A 20,596-nucleotide genomic window follows, 5' to 3' on the forward strand; every position below is an offset into this window, starting at 1 on the left:
GAGAGTTTTCAAGAAGTTTCAACTATGGTGAAAGTCATGTCACAAATATCTTCAGTCCAGAAAGGGCAGGTTTCAAGCATGATTCAGAGGTAATGGGATAGGCTGTTTTTTCTTGGACTCTGACTGTGCTGAAGTATAAAAGTCTCTTGATTCACTTTTGCAATCACACAGAAATAGCAAGCCCGAAGGGGAATTGTAGATGAGTTTTCCTAGTGTCTGTTTGGTAAAGCTGTAGCAGCACTGAAATGCTGATGGAACTGGAAAATAGGGGGGAAATCAGAAATAAGCTCTATCTATCTATCTATCTATCTATCTATCTATCTATCTATCTATCAAATTTGTCACCGCCCATCTCCTCCGAATGGAGGGACTCTGGGCGGTTTACAGCATAAAACAATAACTATACAATAAAATTCCAATATAAAATATAGACTAAAACAATTTTAAAAACTACTGAATATAATAAAATCCTATGTAGTTCTTTTTCAAGTAAACTGTACATATTCCTTTTAAAAGTGCAATGCGTTAATTGGAATTTAAAGAAATCTGTATATGAAATGTTGTTCACTGGCAGGGATATTCAAATGTGATCTTAAAAGTGAACCAATTCAAATTCTGTGCCAAGAAATTGGCATTTTGTAGATAATAGGGGATATACAATTAGTGATTCCAAGACCTTGTATCACATGGCACCCCAAAGAAAGACTTGGATGTAGCCTCAAATCCTTTTCTGAGATTTGGTTAATATACTGTAATGCTTAGTTTTCAGAGTGATAAAGATTCAGGAAATGATTGTGTAGACAGTCACTTCCAAGCTCCCGTGTTACAGTATCAGTGCAGACACTGGCCGCTTTATTGGTTCAAAGAAAGACAGCTGGGGGATAAAAGAGAATATCTATACTCTAAAGTACTATGGATATATTGATTTTCAGATGGGAAGTAATTAAGTTGCTGGAATTCTTGCAACCCTATCTCTTTTCTCAATAAAAGAGACTGTAAGAGTCATGTGTAGCAGTGAAAGACTTTGTATTTCTAGGTGCGAAGATTACTGCAGATGCTGACTGCAGTCAGGAAATCAGAAGACACTTAATCCTTGGGAGAAGAGCAATGACAAATCTCGATAAAATAATTAAGAGCAGAGACATCACACTGACAACAAAGGCCCGCATAGTTAAAGCAATGGTGTTCCCTGTAGTAACATATGGCTGCGAGAGCTGGACCATAAGGAAGGCTGAGAGAAGGAAGATCGATGCTTTTGAACTGTGGTGTTGGAGGAAAATTCTGAGAGTGCCTTGGACTGCAAGAAGATCAAACCAGTCCGTACTCCAGGAAATAAAGCCAGACTGCTCACTTGAGGGAATGATATTAAAGGCAAAACTGAAATACTTTGGCCACATCATGAGAAGACAGGACACCCTGGAGAAGATGCTGATGCTAGGGAGAGTGGAGGGCAAAAGGAAGAGGGGCCGACCAAGTGCAAGATGGATGGATGACATTCTAGAGGTGACGGACTCGTCCCTGGGGGAGCTGGGGGTGTTGACGACCGAAAGGAAGCTCTGGCGTGGGCTGGTCCATGAAGTCATGAAGAGTGGGAAGCGACTGAACGAATAAACAACAACAAGAGTCATGTGTAGAAAAATGTTACTTTTAGTTCAGGCAGATATCAAACAGCCTGAAAAATTTTGTAATTTTTGATAAGTAGAAAATTATTACATAAATTGGAATTAAGCTTGTTAACTACAATGCAGTTTAATTTTGAAGACATTTAATCAATGCAGTTTAATTTTGCAGGCATTTAATTTTATATTAAGTTAAAGCCAATTTAGTTTTTATGTTTGTACTGCCCACTTTTGCCATGATGTCTGCAGGAGCTGCTTTGCAGATGGATGGTTTATGTGGTGGTTCAGAGAGCTTGAAGTAATGGTATTACTTTTATAAAGGGGGGGGGGCAGGGGGAACTGCTGGATTAGGAGAGATTGACCTGCAGTTAAGACCTGCAATAAAATGTGCTCCTGTACAATGTCCCTGAAAATCATATCGAGCATGCTCATTCTCAGTGGGGACTTGAGCTTGAATGGGTTCCTTTGCTATTTTTGTCTGAAGAATGCTTTGTACTTCAGGCCTAAGGATCATTCAGACATGCTGACATCTTCCAGGCAATTAAATCTAATCAGTACTCACCACTTGAGATCATTAACAGAAGTGATAACACAATATACTGTAAGTAGTAACAATAGTTATTTGTTAAATATTCAGTTTATGAATATTCAGACAACTGCCTGAGTTGTTATGGGTTGGGTGGCCTTATAAATTTGATTTATAAATAATAAATAACCTGAGTCACATCTGGCTCATATGACTTTTCTCCCTAGCTGATGTTAATATAGTAGCTCATATTTCTATAACAGTACTGAGGTCATCTTTATAATGGTTTGGTGACACCAGAAGATACTAGAAGTGACTTGTGGAGAAATGGCCTACATCTAGATTGAATCCACTGCTACTTTGAATATTCCCATTCAAAGCAAAGATGTCCTGGTCAGTAATACAGTCCAGCTATCGTGGTAGCAATCTGCTTCCACAATGTCTCTTGCTCATTCAAGTCCACAATCTCAGCCTCTCTTTGCAGGATTGCTATATTCCTGACACGAATCTGGAATGTGGCTGGCATGTTGGTTTCGCTTTGATAGCAGGAGACTTCTCTTATTCCCGATCCTTCTTATGTAGGCCCTCTTCTGGATGACAGCAACTGAAGATGCTTTCTCTGGAATATTTTTTCCTCCTTTTATGATGAAGATAAATGATGATTGTGTGTACCTTTTCTTTTCTTTGTGATAACTGTTGCTTTTGATAAACCTGATCCCTGCTGAATGATAACTAGAGAGTTGCTGACATGTTCTGCATATGTGGTGCATGTCCCCAGTGGCTGAACAGTTTGAGGGAGAAAATCTGTCACCTTAGTAGCCAGGACACAGACGAAGGAATTCATTTCAGTGTTTTTGTTCTTATTTATTGGGAATAGTGATTTTTCTTGATATTCTAAATGTAGTGTTCTATGTAGAATTCGTCACAGACAGAATGTACAGGAGGATTATGGAATCTGACTGAGTCTGGAATAGGAACATTGACCTAAAATATTAAAAATTTCCAGGATCCAAAGTCCAAGGTAGATAGATAGATTTATATTGCTTTATATATATTGCATATCAGAAGGAGATGGTTTATTAGCTGCTTGGAAAATGGAACTGCTTATTTGGTTTGGACATATAAGATTCTGGGAGGCAAATTTGGGATAGGAGATAAACAGAAAGTGCTAAAAGTTATGGCACTTAGGCACTTACCTATGATTCCAAAGCTCTTCCTCCCTCCCTCCCTATTATTAAATTATTTGCATACTGCTTCTCATGTGTATAAATCCTGAAGTCATTTCAAAGAGGGAATAATGCTTTAAAATATTAGGGGAATTAGTGGTCAAAGGATGTATGTATGTGTGTGTGTGTGTTTGTGTGTATGTATGTGTGTGTGTGTGTGTGTGTGTATGTGTATGTGTGTGTGTGTGTATGTGTGTGTGTGTGTGTGTATGGTATTCCCCATAATAACATGGCTGCGAGAGCTGGACCATAAGGAAGGCTGAGAGAAGGAGGATAGATGCTTTTGAACTGTGGTGTTGGAGGAAAATTCTGAGAGTGCCTTGGACTGCAAGAAGATCAAACCAGTCCATCCTCCAGGAAATAAAGCCAGACTGCTCACTTGAGGGAATGATATTAAAGGCAAAATTGAAATACTTTGGCCACATCATGAGAAGACAGGACACCCTGGTGCTGATGCTAGGGAGAGAGGAGGGCAAAAGGAAGAGGGGCCGACCAAGGGCAAGGTGGATGGATGGTATTCTAGAGGTGACGGACTCGTCCCTGGGGGAGCTGGGGGTGTTGACGACCGAGAGGAAGCTCTGGCATGGGCTGGTCCATGAAGTCACGAAGAGTCGAAGCGACTGAACGAATAAACTATATATATATATATATATATATATATATATATATATAACCAGCATATAGTCTTCTAATCAGCCATTTGCTGGCATCCTTTTGAGAATAGGAGAGTAGAGCAATTTGCTTCAAGGGGTCTCCCTTTCCCATTCCTATCCTTATTTTTGAAAAACAAACAAAGGGGAGCAGAGTCATAACCTGAATTTGTTGGATATATCATTCCTCTCCATCCTGAGTCATCTGGAGTGGGTGGCTAAATTAAATCAAATTAAATCAAATTAAATTGTTTCCGTAATGGTGCAAAATAGTGTCCCACTTTCCATCTCTATTATGTACATAGATGGGTTAGGCCTGGAATAACCAAAGGCCCCTCCCATTGGACGGTCCATACTAATTATCCACTATGTTGTTCCTGTGGCTCTGCAAAGTTCTGTCCTTTTGGTATAGATATATAGATAATGTAAAGTGGGTTTTTTTGTCCCTGTCTTCTTCTTTTGTCTGCTTTTTGTCCTGTTGTTGCCAGGTTAGGGGGGTTTTTTTGCTGATGTTTCCTAAATAAAATCAAGCTACAGTATCTTTTTTAGCTAGCTGTGCTGAGTGGTGTGTGTGCTTCCCCTGATCCACATATAGGGACTGCCTGAGAGTATGCAGGGTTCAAACTAAACTGGAAATTACCTATGGTAATTTTCCAATCTTCAGCAAAGGATCGTTACCTTGTCGTGGTGCTGGAGCTTGAGCACCTCAATGATGCCATGAGCTAAACCATGAAGGGCCACCCAAGACGGGAAGGTCATGACAGAGAGGTCAGACTAAATGCGATCCCTGGGGAAGGTAATGGCAACCCACCCCAGTATTCTTGCCATGAAAACTAAATGGATCAGTACAACCAGAGAGATGTCAGTATACCATCGGAAGATGAAACCCCCAGGGAAGATGGTCAAAATGCTACTGGGGAGGAACAGAGGATGAGTTCAACTAGCCCCAGACGTGACGATGCAGTTAGCTCAAAGCCGAAAGGACGGCTAGCGGCCGACGGTGCTGGTGGTGAACGGTGAATCCGATGTTCTAAGGATCAACACACCATTGGAACCTGGAATGTAAGATCTATGAGCCAGGGCAAATTGGATGTGGTTATTGGTGAGATGTCAAGATTAAAGATAGACATTTTGGGCATCAGTGAACTGAAATGGACTGGAATGGGCCACTTCACATCAAATGACCACCAGATCTACGACTGTGGACAAGAGGACCACAGAAGAAACGGAGTAGCCTTCATAATTAATAGTAAAGTGGCTAAAGCAGTGCTTGGATACAATCCAAAAAACGATAGAATGATCTCAATTTGAATTCAGGGCAAGCCATCTAACATCACAGTGATCCAAATATACGCCCCAACCACAAATGCTGAAGAAGCTGAAGTAGAGCAGTTCTATGAGGATCTGCAGCACCTACTGGACAACACGCCTAAAAGAGATGTTATTTTCATCACAGGAGACTGGAATGCTAAGGTGGGCAGTCAAATGACACCTGGAATTACAGGTAAGCATGGCCTGGGAGAACAAAACGAAGCAGGACATAGGCTGATAGAATTTTGCCAAGACAACTCACTCTGCATAACGAACACCCTCTTCCAACAACCTAAGAGAAGGCTTTATACATGGACTTCCCAAGATGGACAACACCGAAATCAGATTGACTACATCCTTTGCAGCCAAAGGTGGCGGACATCTATACAGTTGGTAAAAACAAGACCTGGAGCTGACTGTAGTTCAGATCACGAACTTCTTACTGCACAATTTAGGATCAGACTAAAGAGATTAGGGAAGACCCACAGATCAGCTAGATATGAGCTCACGAATATTCCTAAGGAATATGCAGTGGAGGTGAAGAATAGATTTAAGGGACTGGACTTAGTAGATAGGGTCCCGGAAGAACTATGGACAGAAGTTCACAACATTGTTCAGGAGGCAGCAACAAAATACATCCCAAAGAAAGAGAAAACCAAGAAGGCAAAATGGCTGTCTGCTGAGACACTAGAAGTAGCCCAAGAAAGAAGGAAAGCAAAAGGCGACAGTGATAGGGGGAGATATGCCCAATTAAATGCAAAATTCCAGAGGTTAGCCAGAAGAGATAAGCAATTATTTTAAAACAAGCAATGTGTGGAAGTGGAAGAAGACAATAGAATAGGAAGGACAAGAGACCTCTTCCAGAAAATTAGAAACATTGGAGGTAAATTCGAGGCCAAAATGGGTATGATCAAAAACAAAGATGGCAAGGACCTAACAGAAGAAGAACAGATCAAGAAAAGGTGGCAAGAATATACAGAAAACCTGCATAGGAAGGAGAACAATATTGGGGATAGCTTTGACAGTGTGGTCAGTGAGCTAGAGCCAGACATCCTGAAGAGTGAGGTTGAGTGAGCCTTAAGAAGCATTGCTAATAACAAGGCAGCAGGAGACGACGGCATCCCAGCTGAACTGTTCAAAATCCTGCAAGATGATGCTGTCAAGGTAATGCATGCTATATGCCAGCAAATTTGGAAAACACAAGAATGGCCATCAGACTGGAAAAAATCAACTTATATCCCCATACCAAAAAAGGGAAACACTAAAGAATGTTCAAACTATCGAACAGTGGCACTCATTTCACATGCCAGTCAGGTAATGCTCAAGATCCTGCAAGGTAGACTTCAGCAATTCATGGAGCGAGAATTGCCAGATGTACAAGCTGGGTTTAGAAAAGGCAGAGGAACTAGGGACCAAATTGCCAATATCCGCTGGATAATGGAAAAAGCCAGGGAGTTTCAGAAAAACATCTATTTCTGTTTTATTGACTATTCTAAAGCCTTTGACTGTGTGAACCATAACAAATTGTGGCAAGTTCTTAGTGGTATGGGGATACCAAGTCATCTTGTTTGCCTCCTGAAGAATCTGTATAACAACCAAGTAGCAACAGTAAGAACAGACCACAGAACAACGGACTGGTTTAAGATTGGGAAAGGAGTACAGCAGGGCTGTATACTCTCACCCTACCTATTCAACTTGTACGAAGAACACATCATGCGACATGCTGGGCTTGAGGAATCCAAGGCTGGAGTTAAAATTGCTGGAGGAAACATTAACTATCTCAGATATGCAGATGATACCACTTTGATGGCTGAAAGCGAAGAGGAACTGAGGAGCCTTATGATGAAGGTGAAAGAAGAAAGTGCAAAAGCTGGCTTGCAGTTAAACCTCAAAAAAACCAAGATTATGGCAACCAGCTTGATTGATAACTGGCAAATAGAGGGAGAAAATGTAGAAGCAGTGAAAGACTTTGTATTCCTAGGTGCAAAGATTACTGCAGATGCTGACTGCAGTCAGGAAATCAGAAGACGCTTAATCCTTGGGAGAAGAGCAATGACAAATCTCGACAAAATAGTTAAGAGCAGAGACATCACACTGACAACAAAGGCCCGCGTAGTTAAAGCAATGGAGTTCCCCATAGTAACATATGGCTGCGAGAGCTGGACCATAAGGAAGGCTGCGAGAAGGAAGATAGATGCTTTTGAACTGTGGTGTTGGAGGAAAATTCTGAGAGTGCCTTGGACTGCAAGAAGATCAAACCAGTCCATCCTCCAGGAAATAAAGCCAGACTACTCACTTGAGGGAATGATATTAAAGGCAAAACTGAAATTCTTTGGCCACATCATGAGAAGACAGGACACCCTGGAGAAGATGCTGATGCTAGGGAGAGTGGAGGGCAAAAGGAAGAGGGGCCGACCAAGGGCAAGGTGGATGGATGATATTCTAGAGGTGACGGACTCGTCCCTGGGGGAGCTGGGGGTGTTGACGACTGAGAGGAAGCTCTTGCGTGGGCTGGTCCATGAAGTCACGAAGAGTCGGAAGCGACTAAACGAATAAACAACAAATTTTCCAATAGAACATTCTCACTGAACTTCAGTGGGGTGCTGGAGGGCTCCAAATAGGGTGCTGGGATTCATGCAGTCCACAGCCTATGGAGTGCCTTCCCTTGTATTCAGTGATTTCCTTCCTTTGGCCTCATTTGGACTTCTGCATTTTATTTTATCTGGTCAACAGAAGCAACTGGGACTCAGAGGAGGGGTCTTTCTTTTTGTGATCCACAATCCACTTGAGTGAGCCCCAGGGGAAGGGAAGGCTGAAATGGCTGTTTCATCCTCTTATGTTTCCATCAAGAAAGTCAGTTTTTGGGTTTCTTAGGTCTGGTTTTCTCATAACACTTGCAAATCAGGTCTGGATCTTTCTCAGAGAAAGAGATGGTTCTTCATATGCTTCAGGGCCTAGTTCCATGTATATTTTTCAGTCTATCTTCTGCCTGCCTTAACCAGGTGTCCTAAAGATCTGTCTCAATATTTCCCTCCATTCTTCTCAGCACAAGGGAGGCATTGGCTGACAGAGTTCTGAAGCTAAGGAAGATCAGGACAAGATCCGGTTTTTTTAAAAATAACTTTATTGATTAGTCAAATGACCATATCAGAAAGTTGGGCATCAGCCACTATAAGATATAAAATATAAAATATGATACCATAAAACAGCTAAAATACAGTAAAATTAGCTAAAATATACTATGGTGAGATAAAATACGATAAAATACAGTAGGGTAAAATAGAGATAAAATTGTAAGGTAAAAATGCAAGATGTAATAAAACAAGTAATAAAATACAGAAACAATGTGAGTTTAAATGAATTCATCACCTTTACATGCCACCCCAATACATTATATAAATTGCGTTCTCAGTTGGACAGCCCTAACTATAAACTTAACAGTTCTATTGACCACATATGTATTTATGCTCTGGAGGAAATAACATAGTCTTTTGTTACGGTCCCAGTATGTGGTTCTGTCGATTAATGTCTGAAGGTACTGAGCCCTTGCTGAGGCATATAGTTGGCAGTTAAATAGGACATGTACAATGTCTTCTATTTCGGGTGCTCCACAAACACATGTCCTCTCAAGGTAAGGCACTTGGTGGAATCGTCCATATTTGACCATAGAATCTAGTTGCTCAAATCTTGCTCTAGTAAGAGCTATCCTATGGTATTGAGTCAGACCCATTGTCAGGTATTTTTCTATTTGAAAGGACAGTTTATTCTTGGCCAGCCATTTTGACAACCTATTGTGTGCAAGTGACTCAATGTCTGTTTGGGCATTAACATCCAAGACTCTGAATATTGCCTTGGCCTGGTCTCCAGCTGAAAGTAAGTATTGTGATGAAAAGCCAAGGACTGTGATAGTTTGGAGTTGATTGATCTCCAGGTTGAGGTGTGCCCTCAATCTCCGGGTTGAGGTGTGCCCTTATGTTCTTCAAGGCACATTTTTGGTAGATCCGGTTTTCAGATCTGACTATGGACAGCTACTGAACCAGAATGGAGAGCTGGAATCTGAGCAAAGGGTTTGAATCAGTGAACAAGTGACAAGGCTGAATACCTCAGAGGTTGAAGGAGTTGTTATTGCCCAGATGTGTCTTTTGTGACACATGCAAACAGGTGAGAGATCTCAGTTCAGGCTATGGCGACTTACAAACTTTCCATTACCGCACACCATAGTGCTGGCTGCCCATATTCCAGTGCTAACAATTATAAAATGCTGAACTACAACTGGGGAGCCCCAGGTCCAAATCCATATTTGGCCATGAAACTCACCAGCCAAGGTAGAACCTATCAGGCTCAGCTACCCCATAGGTTTCTTGGAAGGATAAAAGGGAAGTAAGAGAACTATATATGGTATGAAACGCCTGCAAGAAAGGTGTAATATAACTTTAATAAGTAAACTGAAAATAGAAATATTTGCACTGAGGTCACAGAAGGGTGAGGCAAGAGGTTTGCAGTTTGCTTTAACCACATCCTTTCTGCTCCATCAGAAACTGTTCCTCTCACTTCACTCAAGACGTGACACCAACACATGGAAAGCCCCTGCTATCTGAAGATATGACTTCTGTGTTTTGAATTTCTGCTGCCTGAAACCCTCAAACACATTTTAAAAAAAAGAAGAGCTACTGTGAATACACACAACTCCACATGTATTAGAATGTAAATAAATAATTTGCTACATGCATCAGTTGTTTGGATAACCTAGAGACAGCTGCCCATTTTCATTTTCCACTCTACCACCACCTGCAGAGTAGGCAGACTGATCAGATGATGTTAGCAAGATTCCAAAGTATTTACTAAAAGGTTAAGCATAATTTAAGCAGAGGTTTTATTAAGCAACCAGAAATGGAGCTGACTTTTGCAGAAAGCTAACACTGAACTTTGATTGTAGAGAAGTCATCTAAATAACCTGTGTTGTGGCAAAAAAATGAGTCATGTGGTATATTAAACACTAACATTTTTATTACAGCATACTTTTTCATGGATTATAAAATGAATAGAATATGTTCTCAGAATATGTTATCCTAAGAGAGGATCATTATATATACATAGACTTCATATAAATATTTTTGCATTAGGCAAAATTGAAATGGTGATTGTGTGTGTGTGTGAGAGAGAGAGAGAAGGAGAGAGAGAGAGGGAGAGAGAGAAAGTGTATTATAGTATGTACTTAACCAAACTGCACTAAATTAAACAATTTTTAAATAAGGCTATAAGGTGGATGGATGATATTCTAGAGGTGACGGACTCGTCCCTGAGGAAGCTGGGGGTGTTGACGACTGACAGGAAGCTCTGGCGTGGGCTGGTCCATGAAGTCACGAAGAGTCGGAAGCGACTAAACGAATAAACAACAAATAATCATTTAATGAAATATATTTGAATAGATAATGAATAAATAACCTGGGGCTACATCCTCTGTTTTTGGAATGTATTCTAAAATTAGAAGAATAAGAGAAATACTGTACTTCCAGTGGTAAACAGGAAATTAAGAACCCTTTTTCTTTTAATCAAAGTATAATCAGTTTGTACTGATAGATTTCAAATGTATCCTATGTAAAACAAAATAAAATATAACAATACATAAACATAGCATAAAACTTATAGAACTCTCCTTTTCTTGGAAATTTGCTAGCAAATGTTAAGGCTTTCTTCCGTGGGCAGAATAATAGCAACCAGGATTAAGCTGGGTAATCTGTGGCATAGAAAGAAAAATATAAAGACTATTTTGATTAACCAGGCTGAGCTCTATGTTCCTGGAAACTAAAAATTGGATGGGAAGACTGGAAAGATCTTCAGACAGTCACTTATGCTTTGGTCACCTCTCAACTGGATTACTATTGTGTGCTGTACATGGGGTTGCCCTACAGACTACTAAGAACTACAACTAGTCCAGAATGCAGTGTCACAGGCAGTGAAGGGTGGGTCACAGTATGCACATGTGTCCCCACTGCTTCACAAGCTGCACTGGTTGCCAGCTGGCTTTCGGGTGCAATTCAAGGTGCTGGTATCACTTCTAAAGCCCTGCATGGCATAGGGGCTGGATTCTTGAGGGACCACCTGTCTCCATATCTTTCTGCTCATCTGGTGAGATTAGCTAGAGTGGGCACACACCAGGTCCCATCAATTAAGCAGTGTTATCTTGTGGGACCTAGGAAGTGTGCCATCTTGATGGTGGCTCCTGCCCTGTAGAATGATATTCCCCTGGATATTCATACTGGTCCCACCCTTTCGACTTTGCACAAGCTGATTAAGACCTGGTTGTTCTCCCAGACCCTGGGCTAGGATGGTAGTTGAGCCACTTTGGTTGGGTTTTTTTGCTGGTTGACTTTGGTGTTTTGCCTCCAGTGAGTTGCCTTCTTTTTACTTGATACATTTTGTTGTAATTTTTATCTGTATGCCACCCAGAGTTGCTATGGAATTGGGTGGCCTCGAAATTGAAATAATAAATAATTAAATAAAATATCCTGTTGTTTGTGCTCAACTCCTGGTAAAGGTGAAGCCTTCTTTGAGTTGAACTCAACTTCTGGTGATTTCATGGACACATTCATGTAGTTTCCTTGGCAACAATACAGTGTTTTGCCATTCTTTTCTCTTGGGATGGTTTCCCAACTTTCTAATCTAATCTACAGTGCTAATATTTCCTGATGAGTTTCTCACTGAGTATTGTACTAGTCCAACTCTGCTTAATTTTCAAGATCAGCCAATATTGGCTAGACTAGATAGAATAAATCTGGTTACTGCTCCACAGGTTCTTATGAAGATGCAGCAATTATTCAGAAAGATTTATTCAAATATTTACTCCAATATTACTATATTTTCAAAATATTTCATCATGGCTTGGGCTAAAACTATAGATGATTGGGAACTATAAACATGAATGATCCAGTCAGAGTTAAACAAGTTTATGTCCTATTGATTGTAAAGGAAAGATTCATCATGGAGTTAAATTTCTCCCATTTGGGAAAAGAGTCTTAAAAAAAATTAACTTTTATCTGAACATGCTGTAAAGTTGCAAAGCTTCAGTACCACAGGGTATTAGACAAACCTTGTTAAAATTAAACAGGCTTTGCACCAAGTCCTAATGTCTTAGCTTACATCAATTATATAACAATAAACAATCTCATGGGTCATCCCTGAAGATAACTAGAACAATGTGCCTTTATGATTCAGCATAATCATATGCTGGATCAATTTTTTCTGTTATTTGGTTTACTTGTTGATTAGCCTAATACTGAATTCCTTTATGTGCTTCTTTCATTCTTTTTTTCTTCAACCTGTATTTTCCAGACAGAGCAACAAGAAATTGGCACTGAAACCTCAGCATCAATCAAAAAGGATCAAAAACTATTTATAACAGACCCTACATTAGATGAGAGACTTGTTTTCACACCCTCCCATGTAAAAAATGTTTCTGGAGCTGTTGAAAATTCTGCTTTGCAAAAGGTCCACAGGAAAACTGGATCTCAGATGGGCAAAGTAACTTTGGAAAACACTGTAGCTCTTTATGGAAGTGATGGAGCTCATGAGGCTGATGAGCAGAAGCCAGGCTGGGGTCAAGCTCCTCATCTCACAATGGTGTATAATAGGGCAAGCTGTGATTACCCCAATGCCTTATGTGATATTCCAGCGTCCATGTTTGATGTACAAATGGAAAAGGCATGCATAGGAAAACCCCATGAAGTCAACAAAATAAAAATACTCCATGACATTCCTAGGGCTCAACATCAATCCAAAGACAATTTCCAGAGCATCTTGGAATCTGCAGAACTCAAGGGCAGAGATGCTGATTTATCATCAACATGTGAGCACTTCCAGAAACGTCTTTATGGGAAAGAAGACTGGGGCACTGATTTCAGTTGCACCAGGAAAGAGGTTAAAGGTTTAACAGCTGGGACTGCTAGTGCCAAATTGGTCAGAGGACTGAAAACGACTGTGGATGTAAGTGATAGGCAACATGTGCCAGGAAATTTAACAAAAAATAATCAGCATGTCTCAGAATTGGCAAAAGAAATGCAAGTCCAAAGGGATTCTAACAGCTTGCTAAAAACAGATGAAGCATGTACCCATACATCCGAAGTCAATTCCACAACATTACCTGCAGAACCAGATTCCGTAGGTCTGCACTCTGTCTTTCGACATAAAAGAGAAAAGCCATCTGTTCACCTTTTAAGGAGCCATCTCCAAAAGGGAAAATGTCCAGATAAGCAGAGTGAAGCCCGGCACGATCACAATGGATCCATTCAGAAGGCTGCTAATCAGGAAGAAACAGTTACGACTGAAAAAGCTTTCCAGTGTTGTGAGCAAGAACCTGTATTCAGATTTGTAGATGCTCCGGACAACCCTTTAGAACCCAGCCAATTTTTTTTATCAAAACAGCTTCCTAATAATCTTGGCCAGTTCTCTCATACTGAACAGAATGTTAATTGGAAAAGTGACCACATAGCCAAGCAAGCTAATGAGATACCTCTGAAAGAACGAGGTCTAATAAGCCAGTCAAGAATAAAAGACTGTCCATTGAGAGAGAATTCATCCAGAAATTTATCTGGGAAAATTATGGATCCATTAACAAGTAAAGAACACACTTCTGTTATGGCAATCAACAGAAGTGCCAAAGAAGAAATTCAGGGAAGAGGAAGTAAGTCAGAACTGAATGCAAAAAGAGACAGGAGTTGTGGTATTTATCGCAATAATAGTAACAGTAAAGATTTTAAAGCTGTACCTGATGCACAGAATTATATCTACCACATTCAGGAGCATAATTCACTAATGCCCACTGAGCCTAAAGATGACTGGCAAGCACTAGAGAAAACAAGCCAAGATAAAAGTATAGAAGGAGGTAAATTGAGACCCATATTCACAGCATCATACAAAGTTAGATTTTTCACTGAGGTGCTGTTAGAAATTAACAAGAATTTTAAAACCAATGCAAGCCAAAAGTGCACAGACATTGCTGCAAATCTGGAACCAACTCTCCTGGACGCCAAACGTGTCTCAAGGCTGCCACCACCCAATTCCCAACAATTAGTATCAGAGAAAAATTCTACTCCTGTGAAACATTTGAATGAGGGCATTAAAAGCTTAGGTTTGGATTTGGCCTGTTCTCCATTTGAAACAACTACATTAGCAGGTCCAGACACCATGCAGTCTTCAACTCCTACCAGCACTGAGAATTGTGGCACAAGCCAAAACGCTCAGAATGGTGTGATAGGCAAAATAACAGTGCATGGTCAGGATATAAACAAACCAGAAAAAGCATCGGAAAGTTGCAGTGCAAACATACTGTCAATATTTGAACATCTTGGGCAAACTGAATCCATTCAGACTGAAATGGACAGAAGCATGGACACAAATACAATGACACCATGGCAAGATAACTATAAAGGGATAGAAGAAACCCAAAAGACTCAAATAATACAGTCAGAGAAAGAAAGTGAAGTGTTTGTTGCACCTGATCTTGAGGAAGCTGAAGTAGAACCTTATATGAGAGCTCTAATTGATTCAGAACAGGGACATGTTAGTCATGGTGAGTATCAAAAAAGGGAAAGACAAAGTCAGAGCAAAATTATGCCATATGAAATGGATACCAGGGAAACTGAAAAGTCAGTTGGAGACAACCTGGAGGAAGTTGAAGTGGAGCCTTACATGAGGGCACTCATTAATTCAGAACCGATATATTCTTGGCATGATTACCCAGACTCTATGCCTCCATTCATGGATTTTTCCAATGAGCAAGCTGCTGTTCTGGTAGGAAGATTAGAGAGTGGATGTACAGTTACAACCACAGACCACAATCAAAGCAGAGATGGTGAGAGGCAAAATTCTTCTGAGCATGGAGTGGGGATTTTAGAGAGCCCCTTGCCCTGTGCTTCTGAGAACAACTATCATTCTGAAAAAGCATTACCACAGGTCAAAACTCAGTCATGCACATTAGGAACAAATGGAGGAGATATTTGTGCATTAGAAAATGAGAGGACAACATCACAAGAAGCTTCCAAAATCTCTAAGCCACCATCCCCTCACAAAAGTGCTGATGACATGAAGAGTGGGCAAGAAATAGTAAAGAAGATGATGGCTAAGGTGCAGTTTAAGAAACCATGTCTTGAAACGAAGGAAAATGTCTGTAACAATACCAGCTGCATTACAAACATCTGGAGAACAGAGGCTGATTTAATGCCCAAGGAAGATAAGAGAGAAGAACGGAAAATGCTGAGCAAAAAGGACAACAAAGGTATGTCTAGAAAGTTAGGGGTTTTTTTCAGTTATCTTTTTGTCAACAGTAATTCCCTGTAAACGTTCCCCCAGATATTTGGCAGAGGTTCTTGCTTCCTGAGGATATTTGTAAGTAAAGATGCAACTATGATTCTCAGCTTCTCTCCTTGGTTATTCTAAAGTCTGGACCCTTCCAAATCCGAAATTATTTAATCAGTGAGAAACGGAGATGCAGCTTTTGGGGCACAAGGGCCTTAAAGCCGCAGATCATTGGCTGCATTCCAAAATGAGTTGTTTTTAACTAATTAAATTGAATTTATTACATCAGTTAATATAATTTGTCCTCATTAGTGGTGTACAAAGCATTTTAAATTCAGAACATCTTGTCTGAAATTTGCAAAAGTTGTTTCAAGGGCAAAACAGCCTAGTTCATAATCAAAAAGGGTTATTTTCTCCCAAATATTCTGGAAGTGGTTTGAACTTAAAACAGCTTTTTTCTCCTAGTTTGAAATGCTCTGTTTCGAGCTCAGAATACTCCCCAAATAATTAAAATAGCTGTTGAGCATGTGGAGAACTAATCTAAACTCATAATGGGCATTTTAATTTAGGAACTTGGAATTCAGAACTTTTGTACACTCTTGTCCCCTTGTATTTAATATGTCACATTAAAAATTACAACTCAGTGGCTACTTTTAGAGGAGATTTAGGATTTGTGGGTCACCTTTGATGTAGGCGTTGCCATCTGTTGATTAACTATCCCAAGTATGCTTTCGTTATCTCAGCAAAACAGTTCTCAACTGTTCAGTTATACGGTAACCAGAATGTCCACCTAGCTGTATAACTGTGCTCTTTTTTTTAATTAAAAAATACAAGTAGGGGACTTGGAGTTATATGAGATATAAATTGACTTAATCAAAGCATGCTCGGTTAATTAGTCTGCAGATCCCACAGCTTAGTTTCAAATAGGGCTAGTGAGAATTTGGATGGTGGGACACACATTCTGAACTTGGTTGTCTTTTTTGTGAAACTCAGTAGTCTTAAAGGGAACAATTCTAGTGGTCTTATCTATAGTCTAGGTCAACCTTTCTCAAAACCTGGTATCCTCTGTGTTGGACATAATTCCTATCATACTTCGTGAGTTGTAGTTTGGACAGCAAGAGAGTAGACAAGGTTGCTCAAGGATGACATGCAAGAATTTATTTTTTTTAATTAACAAGAACTCCATAAAACATCTATGTTTTCTCTACATTCAATATATTTTTAAGGAATAAATATATATACACGGAGAGATAAATAGTCAATTGAAATGGCTTAAGGGCTGATCAACGCATAATATCTAAATTAATCCTCAAATGCTTCTGTACATACGTTCATCCTCAATAACTCATTTTTTAAAAAATTTCAAGCACCCATACTGCTGAGGAAAATCCAAGCAGAACTGTTTCCTGATTTCTCTGGAAATATCAAATTATGTTGCCAGTTTGGAGAAGTCCATTCAGATTCCACCATTACCTGGACAAAAGATTCTAAGCTTCTTGCTCGAGTTCACAGAAGGTAAGGAGAGCCAGCGTAAGAAGCCTATATTAGCATGTTTTGCAGTGCTTTTGTGAAGCGAAGGATGGGGGTATATATTTTATTTATTTATACTTCTTATTGCATTTTGTGGTGGTGAAGGTGGTTGCTTTTGTCTTGTTAAACCACTCACAGATAGGGGCATCCATGGGGTGCAGATTAAAAAATGTAGAATTTTAGGACAAAGAAGACATGGCAGGCATTGCCTTATACTTTCAATATTTATTAACTTAAGTATGCCTGATTTAATGTTTCCAAATTCTGATGCAAACCGTAAGTGCTATTACTGTGTATGTTCATTCATACCATATTTTCAGGTTTCAGACTGATGCTCCATAGGAGAATTACACTTAAGCCAAAGGGAGTTAAGAATCAAATTATGGTTAAGAAGTGATGAATGCATGATGGGTAAGAAAATAGAAAAATGTTAATTATAGAGAGATTTTTAGAGAATTAAATGATGTATTAGACTGGCAGTATTCAAACTTGACTGGTAAAAGCTGTAGAACTGTTGGGGTTTGGAGGACCCTAACTCTAAGTATAGTGAAGAGAGGATGATGGAGTCCAGACAGACATGAGAAAACCACATTAGGTTTAGCCCAGATAATCTAGGAATCACTGGCTGGGTTCACACTTGTATTCACTTGAATACACTTGTATTCACGTTTAATGCTAAGTCATAAACCATGGTTTACAAACTACATTAGCTGGGTATATATTTCACTGAGCCAGAGCCAGGAAGTTTGCCTTAGCTCCATGTCTGAATGTAGCTGCTGAATAATGGAACAGACCAGACTGAACAGGAATGAATGAAGAGGTAGGTATCTCTCTTATTGTTTTGGTTACATGAAAAAGGAAGGGGTTTCTTTGGTTGAAAGAGGAGAACTATATTACGATCTTGTGAGATGAACTTTTCCAGTCATGGTTGAGAAATGAAAGGTATGCATAATGTGCAAATGGGACTTTCTTGTACTGATGTTAGCTAGAAGTCTCTCATCCTAGTGGCCAGTAAAGTTTTAACAGAGCAGAGAGGCATAACTTGGTTCTGTGCCTTGATGACTTCATTAGGTGAGGGCAGAGTTAGGTAATCTAGTGTTTTCCAGATGTTTTGGACAACAGTTCTCATAATTCCTGACCATTCGGTATCTTGGAAGAAGTTAGCTTGCAAAACATCTGGAGGCTATAAAGAGAAGTCAGTAGTACAAACTGCAGCTATCTTCTTCTGAAGTATGAAACCTTTCAATTTGTATGCAAGGGAAAGGTGTATTAGGAAGTCTGTAAAGGGAAGTGAAGCAAAAGTTCTCAGCAGTGGCATTGCTGGAGGATTAGGAAATAATGATTACACAGTATTATTATTATTATTATTATTATTATTATTATTATTATTATTATTATTATTATATTTAAATGTATGTGTGACCTGACTCCCAGTGGCTCTAGATGGTTGAAGCATTGGAGATGTTTTGCAAAGGGCAGGAAGACAAATGATTAAAGCCTTTTGCAAGGATCATGTGATGCAAAGTAAAAGATGCTGCTGCTTTAATGAACAGAGTTGCTTCATTTGCACTCTTGTAAGTTGCAAAGCACTAGTTCAGATGCATAGCACAGCCCTACTACACAAGTTCAACAACAGTCTGGAGCATTCTTTCCTAGAGATTGTAGGCCTTACAAATGTTTTACACAATTTGCAGAATGAAACTTGTGCCAGGGCTGGGGGAAAAAAAAAGATAACCTTTCAATTTTCTGGCTGCTTTAGATATCTACAATTCGGACATTCATATGTTTTGATTTACATGCCTGATTTTCTGGCATGACCAAATGTGATATTTTTAGTGTTCAACAGAGAGTTGCTAAAGTTTACATTTCCTTGGTTCAGACTTCTAATTGGCTTGGCTTAGTTTTCATCTTAAAACTAAGGCAAGCATTAAGGTGCTCAGTCCCTTCCTGGCTTTAAATCTACACCTGAGAAGATTACCCCATTACTTGGTTGTTGTTCCAACAGAACAGTATTTTATTGCATTCCAACAGTATAGGCTTGAAGGTTGGAAAAAACCTAATAAAATAAGAGGGGAGGGAGACACTTTTAAAGAATTAAAAGACACACGCCTCTGAAACATTAATCAAGTTGTGTTTTATTTTTTGAAAATATTAACCTTCAATGTTGATGTATTTTCTAGTGCAAGAGATGACCTTCCAGTATCTCTGGCAATAGTTCAAGCTGGGAAAAAAGACCAAGGCCTGTATCATTGCTGCCTGAAGAACATATATGGAAAAGCAACTTCAGAATTTAACCTGACCTCTGAAGGTAACATATGATGAATTATTCCTTAAACATAAAACACAACTTCAGTTAACAGTTTATAGTCTATATTCTGACTATATTGCTTTTCATCTCTCTGCAGTTTTGGAACATCTTTCCAGTCTTCAGGATATTGAAGGTAAAAAACTATGTGATGGCTTTTCTATATAAACTGTTGCAGAATTATGGAAAATTATAATCAAATTGGTGTTCATTTTGCATAATTCTTGACAAATTTGAGCTGGGATGCCTCAAGGTTTCACTCCCAAACGTATACGAATTATTTCCATGCTGAAACAAGAAAAATGATATGGAATAAGATAAGATCTATCTGAGCATTTTCTGAGGATCTGCATATCAATACTGAGCAAACTGATTCTAAAGATGAGACAGCTAATCCTGCAGTTTGACTTCATCCTTAAAAAGAAGCACAGCACCTAAGATTTTTCACAATTATGACTCAGAGATGATGCTTCACTCACTTGACATAAGCTGTTGGTTTGCTTGCAAGGTCAGGGAACCCTTTTTGCAATGAAGCATATGAAGAACCACTTAGACGCTTCACTGAAAAAAAAGAGCTGGAACCATGATGGGTTTTGATAAGAGTTTTCCTAGTTCTTGAACACATGTCCTTTGCAAACACCCATGCTATGCAACACTATGGGCTCACATGCATGTTCCCCAAACTAGAGCATGAACATACCCCAGGAACCACTTTTTATTCCATGTTCATGTCATTCCCTTCATCTTAGAGGTATCCTTGGGGGCGGTATTAAAAAAAAGTCACGATGGCAACCATGATGGTACCATCAAAGCTCTGCCTGTTTTTAATGTGCATCATATGGGCAGCCCACATAAAAAAAAGAGTTGATTGCATCATCACAGCCACCATCTTGATGTTTTTGACCAAACCCTAAGGATACCTCTGCTTCATCTTATCCCTAGTCCCAGAGGAGGCAGCCTAAAAATTGTCCTTCAATATTCCAGTTTTAACATAGTGCTTCCTCTGCTCTCCAGACACAATTTTGGTCATATACTATATATAATCTATTAGGTTTATGCCCATTTCCTATATCCACATTTGAAACTGGTCTAGAAGACCCCAATGGTCCTTTCTACTTTAAGCTCCTATAGGAATG

The 20,596-nt window shown here is 39.5% G+C and overlaps 1 protein-coding gene across 1 annotated transcript; it reads left to right on the forward strand.

Moving 5' to 3' along the window:
* Positions 1–12,898: 12,898 nt before the first annotated feature.
* LOC134490262 (uncharacterized) lies at positions 12,899–20,422 on the forward strand. Its single transcript, XM_063293176.1, has 5 exons — positions 12,899–15,605; positions 16,993–17,140; positions 19,336–19,463; positions 19,561–19,596; positions 20,403–20,422. The coding sequence occupies exons 1-5, from the start codon at positions 12,950–12,952 to the stop codon at positions 20,420–20,422; spliced, it is 2,988 nt and encodes a 995-aa protein (XP_063149246.1). The 5' UTR covers positions 12,899–12,949.
* The last annotated feature ends 174 nt before the right edge of the window (positions 20,423–20,596 follow it).

This window comes from Candoia aspera, chromosome 2 (assembly GCF_035149785.1).
Source record: "Candoia aspera isolate rCanAsp1 chromosome 2, rCanAsp1.hap2, whole genome shotgun sequence".
In the NCBI taxonomy this organism is placed as follows: domain Eukaryota; kingdom Metazoa; phylum Chordata; class Lepidosauria; order Squamata; family Boidae; genus Candoia; species Candoia aspera.

What these genes read in the sequence shown, in the direction of transcription:
- LOC134490262 (XM_063293176.1), top strand. Translation starts at nt 12,950, where the DNA reads ATGGTGTATAATAGGGCAAGCTGTGATTACCCCAATGCCTTATGTGAT. An exon ending in GAGCAAAAAGGACAACAAAG is followed by an intron (nt 15,606 to 16,992) that starts GTATGTCTAGAA and finishes AAAAATTTCAAG; the next exon opens with CACCCATACTGCTGAGGAAA. An exon ending in ATTTAACCTGACCTCTGAAG is followed by an intron (nt 19,464 to 19,560) that starts GTAACATATGAT and finishes ATCTCTCTGCAG; the next exon opens with TTTTGGAACATCTTTCCAGT.